The sequence below is a fragment of the Danio rerio genome, chromosome 8 (genome assembly GCF_049306965.1).
Source record: "Danio rerio strain Tuebingen ecotype United States chromosome 8, GRCz12tu, whole genome shotgun sequence".
Taxonomy (NCBI): Eukaryota; Metazoa; Chordata; class Actinopteri; order Cypriniformes; family Danionidae; genus Danio; species Danio rerio.
This window is the reverse complement of record NC_133183.1, coordinates 18095433-18115563: the sequence shown is the minus strand read 5'-3', so window position 1 is coordinate 18115563 and position 20131 is coordinate 18095433. Positions and strand designations below refer to the sequence as shown.

At 34.4% G+C, this 20131-nt stretch overlaps 1 protein-coding gene across 3 annotated transcripts in view; it reads left to right on the top strand.

Annotated features, from left to right (window-relative positions):
- faf1 (Fas (TNFRSF6) associated factor 1) overlaps positions 1-20131 on the top strand; it is a 134446-nt gene that overhangs the window by 70727 nt on the left and 43588 nt on the right. For all 3 annotated transcript variants that reach the window (XR_012383654.1, XM_021478230.3, NM_212973.2), the window contains 4 exon segments: positions 749-872; positions 956-1019; positions 1221-1302; positions 13183-13337. Coding sequence is in view for 2 of the 3 variants with exons in the window: in XM_021478230.3 (XP_021333905.1) it covers positions 749-872; positions 956-1019; positions 1221-1302; positions 13183-13337 (425 nt within the window). In the remaining variant the exon portion in view is untranslated.

The window sequence follows — 20131 nt, the reverse complement described above, 5'->3', positions numbered from 1 at the left end:
CGGAAATGGTTGCTGCTCTTAAGCTTGAAAGAATTAATTTTGCTAGGGCAGATGATTCTAAAAAGTTAGAAAAAATCCGGGGCCTTTTCCTTGCTTTTCTTTTTAAGAGTTAAAAATTGGGCGCTTATGATTCATGGACAATTTCATTCTTTCTGTTTCGTTTCGAGTATAATCTAGTAAAACTTAATGGTACAGTATAAATTATTTACTCTATATGGTGCAGATTTGGATGGTCTGGTGTCACTTTTTTTTAAGTCACTTATTTAAATATTATAATTATTTTTTCTTTATCATTTGTATAAAAGCGTATTATAGATTGTATAAATGTTTTTTTGTTCTGCTTTGTATGCATAAAAAAGGTTATAAATAGAATTTAAAAGATAATTTAAAAAAAGAAAGAATAAAAGCAGGAATAAAAAGGAAAGAATCCAAAAAAAACAACAACTTTTGATATGCTTACGAGGCAGTAATATCACAAACTTTTGCAGCAATGTCACAAACTAGCCTATATTGAACTCTGTTATTTCATATTCTCTAATATTTAATATATATTTTTACATTTTACTTAATAACCTTTTTTTATTTAATTTTATTTTAAGTATTTTTTTTTCAAATAGCTAATGGCAGATTAAAAAGATATTTTTTTTTGTTTTATTTGGTTGTATATTTAGGTATTGTTGAAAGCTGGCTTTATTATTAGATTTTTTGTTGTTCAAATGGTCCTCTTTAAGAAAACTGTGTGTTCCAGTGCACAGATGTCCACATGGTCAGTGACAGCGAGGGCGATGATTTCGAAGATGCACCTGAATTTGGCGTAGACGAATCAGAGATCTTTGGCATGGGGAGCTCGAGTTGTCGAAAGTCTCCAATGAGTAAGTTATAATACTGCATCATTTCATCTGGCGCCGGCATTAACTATGGATCTGTTTTCATAAATTCTTCTATTTTTTTTTAGTGCCAGAGAACAGTGAAAATGAGGGTGATGCCTTACTGCACTTTACTGCTGAATTTTCTAGAAGGTGAGATCCCAGTACAAAACAACATTTGTAATCCAATTTCACTAAAGAAAACCAAACATTTCTTTGTAGTTCAGAGGAGATGGCTTGTGTGCACATTTTTCCGTCCAGCTTTAATGTTTGAAAGTAGCTTTTCTGATACGTGTTATTTACTCAGTATCTGCACACTTAGATTTGCTTTATGCGTGAATGTGTGTTTTGTAGATATGGCGATTGCCATCCTGTGTTCTACATCGGCTCCTTGGAAGCAGCATCTCAAGAGGCCTTTTACGGCAAAGCCAGAGATGTGAGTATAATGTGGCTATCAGTAAATGTATTCATCTTTTTAAACATATGACTGCTGCGTTAACTTTTAAATTGTGGTTTTGGGAAAAAAAATCTGTCTGTCTGTCGATCGATCGATCGATGGTTCTATTGTTGCATCCATTGTTCTATCGCTCTGTCTATTGTTCTTTCTATCTGTCCATCTGCAGTAGGTATGTTTGGTATTGTGCTTGATTTTTATCCTGCACGATAATAACTCTATGCTTGGTGTTTTAAGGTGACATTAACACCAGTGTCATGTCTGTGATCAAAGCTCTTTTGAAATTGGTTTATTTCGTATTCCATATTTCAAACCAATATAAATTTTGTCTCTACAATTGTAATACGTTTTTGTAATTACATTTATATCTCTATAAATGCACTGTTGACCATCCCTTACACTTTAACACACTCTTAAACTTACAAATACCACCCAAATTTTCCCCAGCCTTACCCATGTCCCATCTCAATAGCACTAGAAGTGTTCCATACATAATACAATGTGAACAAATGAAGTACATTATATTTATAGTTTGTAAGTAGTTAAGGACACATACTGTAATATAAAATGGAACCCAGTTTACTTTTGTTTACAGTTTAATGGAGGTGTAATAATTAATTCCTGTAATAATTCAAGCGTAGGAAACAAGTGGATAAGTTATATTTTTATTTTATTTTATAAATTTTCAATCTGAGGTGGTCTTGGATAGGAAAAACTAAAGAAGTTGAAATCAAATTGACCCGAACACGATTCCAGAAACCTCTCTCGTCTGCATGTAAGCACATACGCGAGCAGGTCACGTATCCAACATTTCTTCCAACAGTCATACACCCAGGCACATAAACAGCGCTAAACGTTTGATTGGCAGAACTGGCCCCCCCATCTCGATAAATCCCCATCAAATTTCCGTTTCCCATTTGAACAGCTGAAGCTTTATTTAGAACAGCTTTGCGCTGGTTTTCCCGCTGTGTCCTCATAAGGAGGCTTGTATCAACTGACAGCTTGTGTGGATTACAGTCTTATTAGACTGGGAGGATGCAGCAAGATGTTCAGGGGGTTTTTGAGCATGAGGAGCGGGCTGGAATGGCTTCTTGCCTGCAGCCCAGCTGATCTCCTCTTCTCCTCAGCACAGGCACAATATGGCCGCCGCCTCCCTCGAGGAGACAGTTCAGTGTGTCAGTTAAAACAAACTAGCAGAAGAAGAAAAAGAGATGACCTGCTGTGTTCTTCTCATGCAGACAGTCAGTGTTTTCTTCACAGGTCACACATTTTCACTCGTTTCTCCATGTGCGCTGCTTTAGTATGTCATTCGCAGTCAGTTGAAATGTTTTCCTTTTGGAGCTCAGCCAAAGGAATCGTCTTGAGGAAAGATTTAATGGGGCATATTTAAAGGCATGCGTCATTAAAAAGTACTTACTACCTCCCAAATTAATGGGAGATGAATAGATATTTTTAAATTTGGGGAACATTTCAGCTGGGAACATTGTTCCGGGCCCTGCAAAGTCTCAAATGACTTGTGAAAATATTTTTAGTTAAAGTTATAATAAGTACTAATTTGTGCTGTGGATAAAGATACGATGATGTCATTTCTGATTACTGACGTCACTCCAGACTGTAAGTTCTACCTGAAGTGATGCAAGAGGTCAGTTGTACAATGTTGAAAGAAAGAAAGAAAGAGAGAGAGGGAGAGAGAGAGAGAGAGAGAGAGAGAGAAGGGGAAACTTGGAGGAGAATGAAGAAATATTTGATTCTTTGTTTCTGCATACAAACCATTCATTAATTAGACTTTAAAGGTAACACTTTAGTATAGGGAGCAATTCTCACTATTAAGTAACAGCTTATTACTTGAGTATTATATATTAAATTCAATTCATGTTTATTTGTATAGCACTTTTTACAATGTAGATTGTGTCAAAGCAGCGTAATATAGTTCAAGTAAAGTCCAGATTTCAGAGTTCAGTTTAGTTTAGTTCAGTGTAGTTTAAATTTTACTGCTGAGAGTTCAAACACTGTAGAGCAAATTCACCGAAGCGCTGCTCCACAAGTCCCAATCCAAGCAAGCCAGTGGTGAGGCAAAAAAAAAAACTTCATCAATTGACGAAGTGAAGGGGAAAAAAACCTTGAGAGAAACCAGGCTCTGTTGGGCACGACCATTATTCTTCTGGTCAAACTTCCTGTGTGGAGCTTCAGTCTAGGTGCCTAGAGGGAGGAGAAGCTGGATTATTAAGATACTGATTGTTTATTAGTACTTATAAAGTACATATTCTGCAGGATTTAAATCCACATCCCTAATTCTTCCCAATATCTAAGCCTAACTACAACCTTAATAACTATTTATAAGCAGCAAATTGGGATTTTATTGAGGCAAAATTCATAGTTAATGGTTAGTTAATTGTGAGAATAGTACCTTAAGTTTGACCAAATTTAATTAGACACTTTGTGATATTATTGGGAATTTTAATGCATTTCTACTAATGAACATTACTTTCGCGTCAAATAATTGTTCAGTAACATGTTTAAGTACTAATTCTTACAGTTGATTGTTACCAATATGAATATATTGGCTGTTTGTTTATAAAGTACATATTCTGCATCTCTACTAAATCTTACCAAATACTTAAACCTAACTAATAACTACACTAGGAAAAAGTTTTCATTCATCCAATTAAAAAAAAATAAATAAATAAAAAATAATATGGTAATGGTTCACGTCTAAATTCTATTACTTGAGCCAATGAAAAATAAACAATTTGCCTTTAACAATATTTTCAATGTCTATGAAAACAATTTTTATAGAAGCTGGTACAAAGCATATTTGTCTTGTTGAAGAAAGTCAGTAAATTTTAATAGTCTTTTTGCTCTAAACAAAAGGATATAAAATTCCCATAAAACTTTCATTCATCCAATTAAAAAAAGATACAACATCTACTTACACGATGCTCCAACGAGAATAGAAAGAGAAACGATTCTTCCAATGCTTCAGATCATGCAGTCAGATGAATCACTTGATTGGCTATTTACAAATAACATCGTAAGAAACGAGTAGGCAGTATTATTACTTGGTCTCGCCTTACTTGTGTGTGAACTTATTGTAATCGCCTCACTTGTGTGTGAACTTATTTTAAACTTGTTACATTTTCTGACATTGCACACTCCTAGCCTCACAACTACAGCAGGGAAGGGCAAAACACTTTCAGCTCAGCGTAACATTAAAGCATTTGTGTTTATTATCAACTTAAAATGTAAGTACAGTATACCAACCTTCAAACTGGTAACTGGGGCGTTGTGTGCGATCCATGAAATGTTGACTAGAAAAGCTGGTGGTTGGTCGAGCTTGTGTTTAATACGAATGCATATGTGCATATTTCTTAGTCGAGTTCTTAATCAAAAATATTATTATTTACCTATGTTTTAAACTTAAAATATATTACTTTAAAGAATAAAACAAAAATATTGAATTTACAATAGTAGTAGTTAAAGTAAGCTATGTTGTTAAACTAAACTGTGGTCACACAATTTATAAATGCTGCATTCTTGTGCCATTTATGCCAAATTCATGTGAACGTTCCTCTTTTTTTAATATTTCAAATATTTACTAGTATAGTAAATATATGTGGCCCATGATTTAAAGGATCAGCCTGTTATAATTTAAAATCAATCAGTGCTGTACAAAAAATGTCTTTGTTTTTCATAGATATACTACTTTCAACAGCCCATGTATGCTTTAGTCATGCTAAGACAAGTTACCTGTTCCTTCAATCGCTTGTCATTTGAAAAAAACAAAAGCAAGATGCATCTGTGCTATGCACATATTCTGCATGCTTTCCATTATTTGCATTTTGTAAGTTGCCTTGGATTTCAATTATTTAAGTCACTTTTGCACTTTGAGCTATTTATATTTCTAAAAATATAGTAGCTCGACAGCAGTCTGACAGACCACCATTTAAAATGAAATAATCCATTTACAACACTGCTTGAGCCAGTGTGTTCGCCACCTTTCAGTCAACTGATCTTAATAAATATGTATGTTGTTTAGCTGTGGCTTTGATGGTTCCATGTGCGCGTGTTCATGTGTTGGGTGGATTTTTCTGAGGACACTTGTGACCCTCTCTCATAGGCCTGAGAGGCTAATCACTAAGTAAAACACTACATTTGATGAAGTGTTTCTTGAGTGGGAGATGCACCCAATCCGTCCTTAATGAAAATACCAGGGGCCCTGGAGTTCATCCGGAGGATCAGTGGAAGACTCTTGAGTCAGGCCACCCATCAGCACCCAGGCCTCATCACAAATCCCCTTAACATCCAGCTAATCGCACTAACCCTTCTCTGCCACCCGTACAAAGATGCCCATCAAAATTCATAGCACCTTCATGGCTTTTTCATGCATGAGCTTCATGGTGAAGCCTTGTGGCGAAAGCAACTTTTCAGCATGTCAGTAATAAAAACACGGAGAAATGAGTTTTCAACAATCCAATGATTTTAGGTTATTGACGCTGCTTTAGTGACAGGGGAAAAGAGAAAAATTGTCTTTCTTTAAACATTGATTGAATTAATTTATTGAGGTGTCAATAGAGTTTAGTAGACTTCTATGTGTTTTTCATACAGAAATGTAAACTGCCATTATTTATTCTCTTTCACGTTGTTATCAACCCCACATTACATTTTGTTTAATGAAACAAAAGATGATTTTATTATTATTTTTTTTATGAAATACACTTGGTACTCTTTTCTTGGCTTTCTAATAAGACTCACACACTTGTTACTTGTTCAAACAACTTAAAATTAACTTGCTGAAAAAATACAATTCTTTAATTTTTGACAATTTTTGGTTTTGTGTTCAATTTACTTAAATTTGAAAAATAAAATAAGCTTACTTGATCAGTGTGTGTTGGAACAATTTAAAGAATTGTGTTGCTGTAACTACATGTGTTGCGTTTCCCAAACAACGACGTAACTCGCGGCTGAACTATCATAGTACGATGCATCGTTTGGGAAAAGAACGATGTAATGACCAGTGTTTCAAAAAGCCTGTAGTTTCTCTGTCGCAGATCTTTCATTTGGACCACTTTAGTTATAACGTAAAACGCCCATAATGATACTCTAAAAGGGGTAGTAACAACTTCTTTAGAGAAGAACCCTATAATTTATTTGTGCAAATTATTTTGTTTTACATAAACACACATTTAAAATAAAATCCAATTTTAGTTTTGGTAAAAACATGCACTTGCTTTTTCGTATTAATTTTAATATATATAAACAGCACATATAGGGCCTATGTTCCCTTTACAAATATTGTTGAGAACATTACATATTCTAATCTAAAACATAAAATCACTTACAAAACCTAACACGCATTCTAATATCTTATATAAATCATATAAGTAAATAAATAATGAGGCTGTTTGTTAAGAAATTAAATATAATATTTATTATTTTTTAGGAAATTAAGAAAATCTTTGTTTAATAATAATAATGATGATCATGGTAATTATTATTATTATTATTATTACTATTATTATTATTATTATATAGCCGTAACTGCTAATAACATGTCTGAAGTCCGTGTTAGCCAGCAATAACAATCATTAAAGTAGTTATAAATGTTTATCTGCAATAATTAATTACATTTTTTTTCCCAATTAAGTTATTGAGATTTATTGGCCTAATTCACAGGGTAATTCAAATGAGAATGATGAAAATAAATATATTTTGCTCTTGGGTTCTAGTTTTTTAAATTAAGTTGAAGTAAGACAATCTAAAGTGGAATTAAAATTATAGAGACAGTTTACCCAATAATAAAAATTTACTCACTATTTGCTCCTTCTAACCAGTAACCATCAACTTCCATTGCAGGAAAAACAAATACTATGAACGCTGATAGTTACAATGTTCTTCAACATATCTTTTAGGAATTCAAGCAGGTCTGGAAAAAGTGAAGGCGAGTATATGAAGACAGATTTAAATTTTTGGGTGAACTATCCCTTCAAATTAAGATACTTAATTAATAATGATTTTTTTTTTGGAATGCATAAGAAGTTATCCACCAGTTTTTATTTTATACTCTCAATACTTTAAACTGATAATCAATGTAGATAGTCACATTTGTTCATGTGGAATCTGGTCATCTTGTCCGCCAACTAGGGGCCAAAATATTATAATGAATAGTAGTGTTTAATATGCATTTATGACTTCTTGTTAAAGGAAAGAACAGCCCTTCAGCATTTTCTGTTTTGGTTTACATGGAAGAAAGTAAGTCTTTTAGGTTTAGAATAGCTTGAGGACGAGTAAATGATGAAAGAATTATTATTTTCAGGTGAACTGGCACCTTAATAGTTGTATTGCACATACAAAGCTAAACTGTAATTACGCAACAAGATTATTATAATCATTACTTGATTATTGTTCAGTTTTTGTGGGACAATCTCTCATAGTATTGTAAGTGCCATCTGTTAAAGCAGTTCGCTGCAGGTCAAGAGAGAGAGGTAATATGAACTGCTCATTTCCCATTGTTTGCTTTCCTACAGGCCAAAGAGGATGATCACTTTCTCCATCTCTCACCCCCTCCAGCACATACACATCGTCTGTAATTAAAAACATCCTTTCACAATGCTTTTAAAAGAGACGTCTGGTCATCGGTGTGACTATTGTTACTCTCACGGTCAGGCAGGTGAAGCTCAAAATATTTTTTATTCAGTTAGAAGGGACAAACTAAAAATCATTTGAATCTACTCATCAAGTAGTTTGGAGTCTTTTGAAGAAAATTAAGATTGGTTAATGTTTCTGATTAGGATTGTTATTAACCAAAACTGTAATATATAAATATTTCTATTTGAATATATATATATATATATATATATATATATATATATATATATATATATATATATATATATATATATATATATATATATATATATATATATATATATGCATGTCAATATATCCCCTGTGATTCAAAGCTACATTTTTAAATACTTATATGCTGATATGTTGCTCTTGTGATCTGTGGTCTTAATGGTCTTATTACTGTCAATGTTTAAAATATTTTTTTTCTATATTAAAAAAATGATCATTGTTGCCATATTACTATATGCAATATCTGTACTGAAAATATACAAAAAATAATAAAAAAATAAATAAATAAACAAAAACAAATTTTGCATCAATATTTGCATCAATATATTCAAGTTACGACAGCATCTAAAAAAATGAAGTTTAGACAACAAACTTAATTGTTAGCCAATTACCTTTTCCTTTTCAAAAATCAGAGGCATTTTTACATAGCATAAACTCAGTTCTTAAGTCGAGTACTTAAAAATTAAGTTGATTCAACTAGTTTTTTTAATTAAAATTTAAAACAAATTCAGTGCTATGTACTTACTTGGAAGTTTTCAAGTTAAGAATCTCCAATAAATTAAGTAGCTAAAATTGTTTAATTCCTTGTTTGTTTTTAAATAGTTTGTTTTCATTTAGTTGCTTGTAAGAAATGTATTTAACAACAATTGTGTTTTCCTGTAATTGTTTATTTGTTTTAAAAAACAGATTTTTATTTTTTTTACAAACAAAACATTTACTGTCCAATTAAAAACAGTATCAAAAATAACAAAAAAACTTCAATGTGTGGACTTAAAATTACAAAACAACTCCATTAGTGTTGAAAAATTAGTTATCTACCCAATTTCTTTGGGTTGCTACAAGTTAAATGTTGTTTTAAACTAATTGACAGATATATTTACCTTTAAATTAGTCACATTTTTAGTTGACACAATTATCCCTATTTTCCTGTTTTTAAAACAATATAATTATTCTGGCAACTTAAAAGTTTTAATCTAATCAGAAATTTAGATTTTTTTAAGTTAAAACAATGAATTATACTGTGCATTGGTTTTAAGTCTTGAGTGCAGGGGGCTAAACTAAATTTAATATTGATTTATTTATTGGTTTGTTTGTTTGTTTGTCTATTTATTTATTCAATCTTGTTTATCAAAATTTGACCAGTCAAATAAAACCTTACTGTCTTTATACTGCCTCCCCAATAGTTATATTTGTAGAAATATTTGAATCTGAATTAGATTTAGTTACCTGTTTATTTTACCATGATCTTTACTTGAACAAATAATTAAAAAACGAATCAGAATAGCATTTCTCTGGGGAATGTTTTTATGTTTATCTCAATAAATACTGTTAAAGACCATTTCAGTGTGGTCATGTCATTGGCCCATAAACATTTCCTGCTTGCTATTAAGCTACGAGGCAATTCAATCATAATTCAATGTTAAAACAGCTATCATAACATTATTTATTAATATATGTTTTTAAAAATTTGAATTTAATGTGTAATTGATGATTAAATGTTGTTTTTGAAATGATACAATTGAATATATCACAGTTTTCACAGAAATATGAAGCTTCACAATGCAGTTTTACATTGATAATGTCCAGAAATTCCTGCACATTTGAGGATTTCTGATGGATCATATGACACTGTGGACTAGAGAAATAATTGCTGAAAATTCAACTTTGGGTCACAGGAATAAATGACACTTCAAAATATGTCCACATAGAAGTCAGATGCAATAATTATTTGTTTTATTGTATTTTTGATCAAATACAATCAGCAGTGTGCAGAAGACACTTTAAAACTTTCTAGACTTTCATCTAATGAAAAATATCTGTTCAACCCTTTAAGGTGCACTCAAAATTTTGGGCCCACATCTTGCATTGAATAATAAACTGACACAACTCTGATAAATAGTAAGCAATTAAAATAATAGTAATAGCCTATAGATAAATGGTCAACCAGGTGTTTACGATGCTTTATGTTCAATCAACTTAATCTATTTGTGTGTATCCGACAAAGCAGGTCATCAGAATATTTCTATGCACTGATTTCTGATTAGAATAACAGCCTAGAATTGGCTTAATATCTGAATAAATAATGACTTTCAATATTACGATTCATTTAAAGTAGTACAAAGACATGCATTGTAGCATTTTAAAATCCTGTAATCCCTTTTTTTTTGTTCCCAAAACGTCATGCTTGGTGTGAATAGGCTTTAATTTATCAGATAAACCTGCTTTGTGGTCTCACTGCTGCAACACTGACTCACATGTCCAAAGTCAAGCTTGGGAATTCCTCACTTTCAGACAACTGTGTGAACGCCATCACCGTCCCACTCACATGACAGATCAACTTTCTCTCCTCCCATGTCCTTCTCGCGCCCTGTCCCGAGCAGGTGGGGGGAATGACTGGAGGTGATAGAAAGAGCTTTTGGGTCAGTTTCTTCCCCATAACAGACCCAGTAATTTGGACCAAGCACTGATTTCTGCAGGCTAAGAAAAGCTCCACAAAAAGAGGGAAAGAAAAGAGGAGAAAACAATGGGATGAAAGTAGAGAGGGAGGTACTGTGGGTAATGGAGGGGGCGTGAAATAAGGGAACTGACCAAAGACTGTTATTAGCCAAAGTAGCTTCTCCCCACCTCTTCAATGAAATCTTAGAGGCCTCAAAAGGTCAAAACGTTTTTCGCAGCTCAGTTCAGTCAGTGCTCAAGCAGCCATGTTAGATTTAAGGAGGCTCGCTTTCATTTTAAGATTTTTGACGGGTAAAATCTCTGCTTCTCTTTGGGTCCCATTTGCTTGTCTACCCAGCGTGAGTGTTTAATCTTTTCAGGGCCTTGAATTGGGCTGGTGAAAGAGGCCAGAGCTCTCTCCCGCCAGGGGCCGTGCGGCTCATTCGAGAGCTTTAATCACTGTGCAAACACAGCAGCGCTCCTCCATACACACCTCCACAGAGCCCAACTTTCTCTCGTCCGTTGACGCCCTCCTTCACTTCTCTTGCCGCTTTGCTTTCTGTTTTTCCCCCGTCGGTTTGTCGAGAAATCCCTCCTGCAGGATTCTTCGAGCTGTTGGGGGTTAGAGCTGTAGGAAATGTTCAGAGTTGTTCTGTGATTCGCAGGGTTTTATTCCCCTGCCTTGTCAGGCAAAACCTTTCATGTTTGTGGCGTGTCCGTTTTTTTTTTTTTTTAATTAGTTGTTGGGTTATGCGAGCGACCGCTGTTCATCTGATGGCATAAATATCTATGGATTTGGACGTGCATCGACATCGCCGACGTTGGAAGGAGGGCACTGGCATTTGATGCAAAGCAAATAAAGTGATTTGTTGGGTTTTTGTTTTTCAGAGAAAGTTTGATTTAGTCTGCATCAGTTTGATTTGGTGTGAGTGTTTGCTTTTGCTCGGGGTTTACAGGGAGGGCAGCCGCTGTCTTTTTCTTACCCGTGGACCCAGGAGAAGCATTAGTGGCCTTAAAGCTCCCAGAAAGCCTGATGGTGAATTATGAAATAAAGGTGGATCAGTGAGCTGGGATTAGATGGGTTCTGGCTTCATAGATGGTGAAATGGCCATTGAGGCTTTAGTTTTCATGTCCCTCCCCTGGGATGGAGATTTTTTTTTTTTAATGGCTAAATATCTTTTCACAGCAACTACATTTTTTCATAACAAAAAACCATATACTTTAGTTTTACTGAATAATGTGTTATATTATATTATACTTATTATGTTATATTATATTATATTATATTATATTATATTATATTATATTATATTATATTATATTATATTATATTATATTATATTAAATTATTTTATAAGGGCAGCTCAGTGGTTATCACTGTCACCTCACAGCAAGAAGATTGCTGGTTTGAGTCCCGGCTAAGGATTCCAGAAGACTTTTTTTTAAAGACATTTTTAACAATGTCACCAACAAGAATTGTAGACATCTTTTCATGCATTAACACTAAAAATCTTATTTAATTTATTTATGTATTAACTTGTTTGTTGTTTTTAATTGTATATTTATTGTTAAAATGTTCTTGCCATGAAAATAGCCTTGGCTGCTGACATGGCATTAAATAAAAAATACATTACATTTCATTGAGTCCCGGCTGGGTCAGGTGACATTTCTGTGTGGAGTTTGCATGTTCTCTCTGTGTGCGCGTGGGTTTCCTCCAGGTCCTCCAGTTTCACCCACAGTCCAAAGACATGCGCTATAAGTGAGCTGGATGAACTAAATTGGTCGCAGTGTATAAGTGGTGTGTGAATGCGCGAGTGTATGGGTGTTTCCTAGTACTGGGTTGGGGTTGGAAGGGCATCTGCTGGGTAAAACATATGCTGAATAAGTTGGGCGGTTCATTCTGCTGTGGCAACCCATGACAAATCAGGGACTAAGCTGAATGAAGATGAATGAATATTATATTATATTATATTATATTATATTATATTATATTATATTATATTATATTATATTATATTATATTATATTATCGGATTTTAAGCATAGTTGGAAACCCTTTTAAAAAATTATATGATCTTTCTAATTGCAAGAACCCTAAAAGGCTGGTTAAGAGTTTTTTTTTTTTATCCTAGTCGTGTTAAATTATGAATTTTGTGTCAAGAATGTGTAGCATCCGGTTATGCAAGAAAAATGTCAGATCTATGTCTGGCAATGAAGTCAAGATTTAATTTAATTTTATTTATTTTATTTGTGACTAATGTGTTGCTGCATTTAAATGTTTTGGAGGAATTGTTAGAGAACATTAATGCTATTTCAATGCCACATTTGTTTTAAACATTAATTTGAAGTCATTTTTATGTTATGTTGAAATCTAAATTGATATATTTGGTCACAAATCCTTAAGGGTAATGCATGCAGTAACAGTTGCTTTTCTAATATTCTTCAAAAGCACTAAAACATCATTGTTGACATAGTTAAGGGGCCACAATAATTATTATGAATCTTAAAATGAACAATAATATTATTCAATTTCTTACCCATGCCTAACTGTTTGTATATGTGTTCTTTTAGAGGAAACTGCTGGCCATCTACCTCCACAACGACGAGAGTGTCCTCAGTAATGTGTTCTGCTCTCAGATGATGTGTGCGGACTCCATAGTGTCATATCTCAGCCAGAACTTCATCACATGGGCCTGGGATGTTACTAAAGAAGCAAATAAAGCCAGGTAACACCATTTTTTGCCATCTCCCTTTCATCTCTCTCGTCGCATGCGCTCACAATGGCAGTCAAACCAACCAGAACGATGGGGATCGGAAGCATTTTCACACTCAAAATGGATGATCTCTTAATGAGAGGCATTTCTCCCTTCCCCCCCGCTCCTCTCCTGACTCTCTTCTCATAGAGGGCTTTAACAAAAGATGTCGTGTTTGCTCACTGAGGCCCCGGTAGGGCAATCTGCACTAATCTGCCCAGCTAAAGGGTCAGTTAGACACGCAGCCATCATAGAGGGCACTCTTCAGAATGTCTTCATTTCAGGATGGCAGTAATGGTACGCAGTAACAATGTTTTTTTGGGTTGCGTCTTTGTTCAAATGCAGCTCAAGGCCCTCAGGAGCAAGAGAAATGCACATCCATATTAGCTATAAACATAACAATTTGGTGTTTTAATTAACTTTTTAATTCTGTGGGATTATGTATATACAGTAACAAAAGTATTTACAGTACAGTATTTAGCACAAACGAATGATAATTGTTTGATTTCAGTTTAATCCAAAGGGGAAATAAATTTAACCAAGCAGAACACACATCACATAAAAATGGCATAAAAATACTAATTAAGATCAGTTTAAAAAAGCATGATTTTATTCAGTGCTCAGTTACAAGCTACATGCTTAAATATCTTACAGCTTCAGGTACAAACACCTCGCTGAAGGGCTCTTTTAAACATTTTGTTGGAATTACTTTAAGCAGCTTTAAAGAGCACAAACATGTGTTTGAAAATTACTGCTTTCATTTATTAATTCATTCATTTTCTTGAACGCACAAAACAAGGAGTAAGAGGAAGGGCTAAGGGGTAGAATTGGGATTCGGTCTTAATTTCAAGCCCTGATTAGATTTTATTAAATTTGTTATTTTTGAGTTGATAAGTAAAGAGAGACAGGTGTTTTATGAAGGGAGAGACTTTTTTATTTCACTCAAAAAACTATTATTTTGTTAAAAATCGGTCCATCCTGCCATTGATTGCAGTTCTCAACAGTAGTGGAAAGAGTACTGAAAAATCATACTTAAGAAAAAGTATCATTACTTGCTCAAAAATGAAGTGCAAGTAAAGTAAAAGTATCTGCTGTAAATATTACTTAAAGTAGGAGTAAAAAGTAGCCCTTTTAAAAGTACTCAAGAGTAGTATTACACTGTGAAAAGTTAATGCGTTTATATGCAGTTTTTGCGTGTGTGTGTAAACATTACATTCTGCAGTGCATTTAGTTATTGTTTAAGGCCATTTGATGATTTCTGTCCTCATACAGTCGACATGTTATCATGAAATGCAGTCTAAACAGTCTCTGGGTCATTGTGCGTGACATCTTCTTGGACACTTTCCAAACATGTCTTGAAATTGTTCATTATGATGCAAAATTATTATTATTTGATTGGACTGGAAACACAGAACTGATTTTTCTAATTTAGTCAATCACCATAGACAAGAAATAAAAATGAAGTAGTGACGGCAGGTTGAAGAAAAATAGTGAAGTATAAGTAAAAATACACATTTTCAAAATTACTTATAGTACAATTGTAATTGTAAAAACCTACTCAATTACAGTAGTTTGAGGATTTGTATTTGTTACTTTACACCACTGGTCCTCAACATGTGTTCAGTTCAGAAAGAAAGTTACAGGGGAAGAAGTGGCAATGGTTTTGTATTTAGTCTTTGGTCAAATGCAACTTTTGGCTCTTAGAACCAAGAGAAGCATCCACTCAAAGCGGAGTCTGCAAAACCAGCCGGTCCTGCCCTTTGTCCCCAAATATATCCCAGTTTGCTTCAGGTGGAACCGAAGCAAGCTAAATGAAAAAGGAAAAGAACGGAGAGCGAGGAGCTGGTCAGGCAGCAGATGGATTCTTGATTGGTCCCAGCAGGCTTTGCTTCTGAGCAGGCCTCTACTTTTCCTTCCAGTAGGCTTCACCTTAAAGGCCTCCCTCTGGAGCGGACAGGGATAGAAAGACCAGCGAGTGACCTCCTTCTGCAGGGGCTCCTTCAGTCCGGACCTGCCTCTATACCCCTCTCCCTCCCCTTCTGCTTTTTGCCCCAGCTGAGCCTTTCTACCACAGATTAAAGGCGGGCAACATCTGGGGCTATTCATAAATGCGAACAGAGACACACACACACACACACACACACAAAATTCCACATCCTTCTACCCTGACATACTCATACACACACACATACACACCTCATTCTCACGCTCCTGGGCCAGGCCTGACTGATTGTAGATGGTGGACTGGTGGATGTTTTTCAAAGCTAACTCTGTGAATAAAGCCTGTGAATCGCTAATCGCTGACACCGATTACATAGACTCTCAGCATAATTGTGCATTAATCCTGAGCCCAAATGTAATTAGAGGGAATGTTATTAGCACCCACAGGTGCTACAAGTGCTCTTTGTTGGTGGTATAAAAAAGAAAAAGTTGTAGGTCACAATTTGATGTTCATTCTGCCCATTGATTTTTACAATTAGCTTATTTATTAGCTGTTCTGAATGAACAAAAGCAAGCTGACTTATAATGTAATACTTATTTCTTTTAGTTTTAGATAAATAGGTCAGAATAGAATAGATAAATTAGTTTGTTCATTCTGCAAATGTTATTATAACGTTCAGTCCTGTGTAGCGTGTAAGCACATTCAGTAACTGAATCAAACCCGCGGACGCAACACGAGTGACCAAAATACAGGGAAGACATTGATGCATTGTGTACAGTACTAGCTTATTGTGGCTTTTTTTTAGTTACTGTAGGTATAAACAACAATTCATAACACAGCCAGTTAACTTCAATTTAATCCATTGATGGGACCTAGCAGAGTGTAACATTATTTACAAAGAGAATTTAAATATTCATCTGTACCTCACATTGTACTATTGAATAGCCTCAGGACACTTGGAGTTAAAATAATAATATATTATAATAATAACAATCCTGTCTGCTTGATGCCAATCCTGCCAAAATGTGACACGATCTGGGGTGCATTTCCCAAAATCTTTCATTTCAATGAACATTGGGAAACTGCATGTATATACTTGTGTTGTTGGAGCTATACCTCCTTAAACTTTTATGTTAATTCGTTTTGAATGCAGCTGTGGCTAGTGTAGAAATATAGTTTTTCTGATTTACAATCGAAAATCTGTTACATTTTCCAAAAATATGGAAAATAAAACATACATGTTAAAAGTTTAAATATTAAAAAGTGGACCTACCTGCTATGTATACAGCATTTCTGAGTTTTGAATATAACATCAGAAACTGTAAAAGTAGTTCACATAAAAAACATTACACTTCTGTAGAATGACAGAATTTAAACAAATAAATATATTAAATACTGTTAGTGATTTTTGGACAAAGAATAGTTACAATAGTAGAATCAAATATGGAATATTATCAATGATATTTGTGAAAGGAAGGAATGATTTTGATTATAGTGTTTTAAGCATGCAAGGATCAAGGCAAGCAAACAAGCTAATAGTTTATTGCCAATTAATTATACAGTGAGGGAAATAAGTATCCAGCACATCACCATTTCTCTCAGAAAACATATTTCTAAAGGTGCCATTGATCTGAAATTTTCGCTAGATGTTGATAACAACCAAATGAAGTCATAAATGAAAAGAAAACAAATCTAATTAGTTTACAAAGGAAGTTATGTGTAATAAAATGTAATCACACAGGGAATAAGTATTGAACACATGAAGAAAGAAAGGTGTAAAAAGGTAGCGAAAGCCCAGACAGCAGTTGTAATCTCTCAGAAGTTATTCTGCAACCCTCTGTTCTACTTCAGTGTAAATGAATTTTATTTGCTACAATCCAACATCTACATTACCAGCATGATGAAGATGAATCAAGGGTGGACATTTTATCAAGACAATGATCTAAAACTCAGCCAAGAAAACTCCCAAATGGTTTCAGAGAAAGAAAGTCAAGCTGTTGAATGTTCCAGCCAATCACCTGACTCAAATCCAATAGAGAATACAAAATAAAGATCAGATTTGATTGGTAAAACCCACAAAACTATCAACATTTTTACACTCTGTTGAAGTATGTGGAAAAACTCTCAACTGGGCAATGCATGTGACTTCATTCTTCATATGAGAGTCGTCTATAAGATATGATCTCCAAAAAGTGTTTTGGTAACACTTGTCCCTACATTGTTTATTTTCTGAATGATGCATCGTGCTGTGGTAGTTTAACAAGAAGTTCTGTCAATGTTTGGGAAACACACCCTTGAGTATTGTATCAGTGCACCCTGTACAAAAATCTAGTTATCACTTGATGCAAATCACCAGAAGTATTTAGAAACAATAGAAAAAACGTCAATGCAGTGCAATTGTGTCATTGAAAATCAGTACATAACTTTATTGTCATGTTCACTGTGACGGAGAAACAGTTTTCTCAGCGAGACATTGAAAGAGAAAGAGCAGCGCACGCCCTGTGGCCTCAGCAGATGGTCTGATGCTCCACCACACCTCTGACGGTTCAGGCAGTGGGGAAATATTATGCTTCACACACTCATAAGTGTGTGACTTGTGTGATGGATGAGACGAAAGCATGTCACTCCAATTACAAAGCCGTCCTTGACAAGACGCTTGAAACACCTGGTGTTACTAGCAAGAAAATCAAAAATAACTCCCCCGAGGTCCTTTGAAAACTCTTAACATTCTTCAAGATTTCTTTACGCATCACTGATGTGACAATGAACTGCCAACTGCAATGCCTGATGGGACCGCTGGAAACACAAGTGTTATTAATAAGATGTTTAAACTTTTTTTTGGCAGTGAAGCAGCTGTGGAATATAGTCATCTGTAATACTGCAATGCAAGTTACAATGAAGAAATCCTTCCTGTTGTTAACCTTGTAGCACTTTTTTAGTAGATTAATGATATTAATTAATACATTTTAGGGGAGATCAGAAGTAGCTGCCATTCCCACACAAGAGAGTCCTCATATATATTATATTTACTGCCATTAAGAAAATTGGGGTTTGTAAGATTTGATTTGCTTATTTAAGTTAGATTTGTTTTAAACCCAAGTTAACCATTACTTCAGTCTTCAATGTTACATGATCCTTTAAAAGTTATTTTAATATGCTTATTTGGTGGTCAAAAACATTTCTAATGACTGTTGTAAACAGTTGTTCTGTTTAACAGTATTGTAGAAACGTAAATAAAAAAGTGTTTACCTTTTTTAGAGAGTTTAGAATAATCTATAACTTACCACTCTAACTCATTATCGATGCCAGCAAAATACTTCTCATACTATGTGTACTGTATGTTGCCTTCTATAGTTATTATATGTGAAATGTAGAGAACATTAAACTGTTGGTTTCTACTTTGGCATTTGGCAAGGCTATTTTCCTAAAATTACAAAATTACAATTGTGTGTTGGGCTGCATGACATTGGAAAAATCGAACATTGCGATATTTTATTTATTGTACGATATATAATGCGATATAAGTACAATTTCACTGAATGAGTTGAATAACTATTTGAAAAGAGTTAATTGTTTTAGATTGATATATTAATATTGTTTTAGATTGATTTAGATTGATATATAAGAAACAGTTTACTAGTGTAGATAAATTCAATAAGGAAAAAGATTTCAATTAGATAAACAGCGTTTGATTGTTTTTTTGATGAGTCAAACTGTATTCAGGTGTACAGTAATTGAATAATTAAATGTAAAATAATACTGCATAGTCTTTGTTTTATTAACTATTCAATCATTATGCATTTGTCAAAGTTGCAAACAGAACAATTTCTTAGGCCTGAATCCTTTTAAAACCCTCACACAGTCACAAGTCTTAAAAACAATTGCGAAATGAAACTGTCCATCTGCTCAATCATCACATGGCAGCAACGCAATGCATTTTGGCATGTAGACATGGTCAAGACAATTAGTTGCAGTTCAAACCGAGCATCAGAATAGGGAAAAAAAAGGTGATTTAAGTGACTTTGAACGTGGCATGGTTGTTGGTGCCAGACGGTCTGGTCGAGTATTTCAGAAAATGCTGATCTACTGGGATTTTCATTCACAACCATCTTTAGAGTTTACAGAGAATGGTCCGAAAAAGAGAAAATATCTAGTGAACGGCAGTTCTTTGGGCGCAAATGGCCTGTTGATGTCAGAGGAGAATGGCCAGACTGGTTCCAACTGATAGGAAGGCAACAGTAACTCAAATAACCATCGTTACAACCGAGGTATGGCGACCAGGATAACGCGCCATGTCATAAAGCACGAGTCATCTCAGACTGGTTTCTTAAACATGACACTGTACTCAAATGGCCTCCACAGTCACCAGCCTCAATTCAATATTGCACCTTGGGATGTGGTGGAATGGGAGATTCACACTATGGATGTGCACACCTTGGAGAGCAGCAACTGTGTGATGCCAACATGTCAATATGGAGCAAAATCTCTAAGGAATATTTCCTGTACATTGTTGAATCTATGTCATGAAAGATTAAGGCAGTTCTGAAGGTAAAAGGGGTCAAACCTGGTACTAGTAAGGTGTACCTAATAAAGTGGTCGGTAAGTGTATTGTGCAGCCATATTTGTGTGTAGAATATCCATAACTTATCTAACTGTAGAAATTGTCAAGATAAACCCAATTGATCAAAAGTACATTGTTTTACTGTATGCAGTCAGTGTTTTCAGAATGACCACTACATACATTTCCCATACTACATACAGTTTCTTAATTAATATGAATGCCAGTTTAAACATATATCAAATCTATAAAGTGCTCACTCATCTC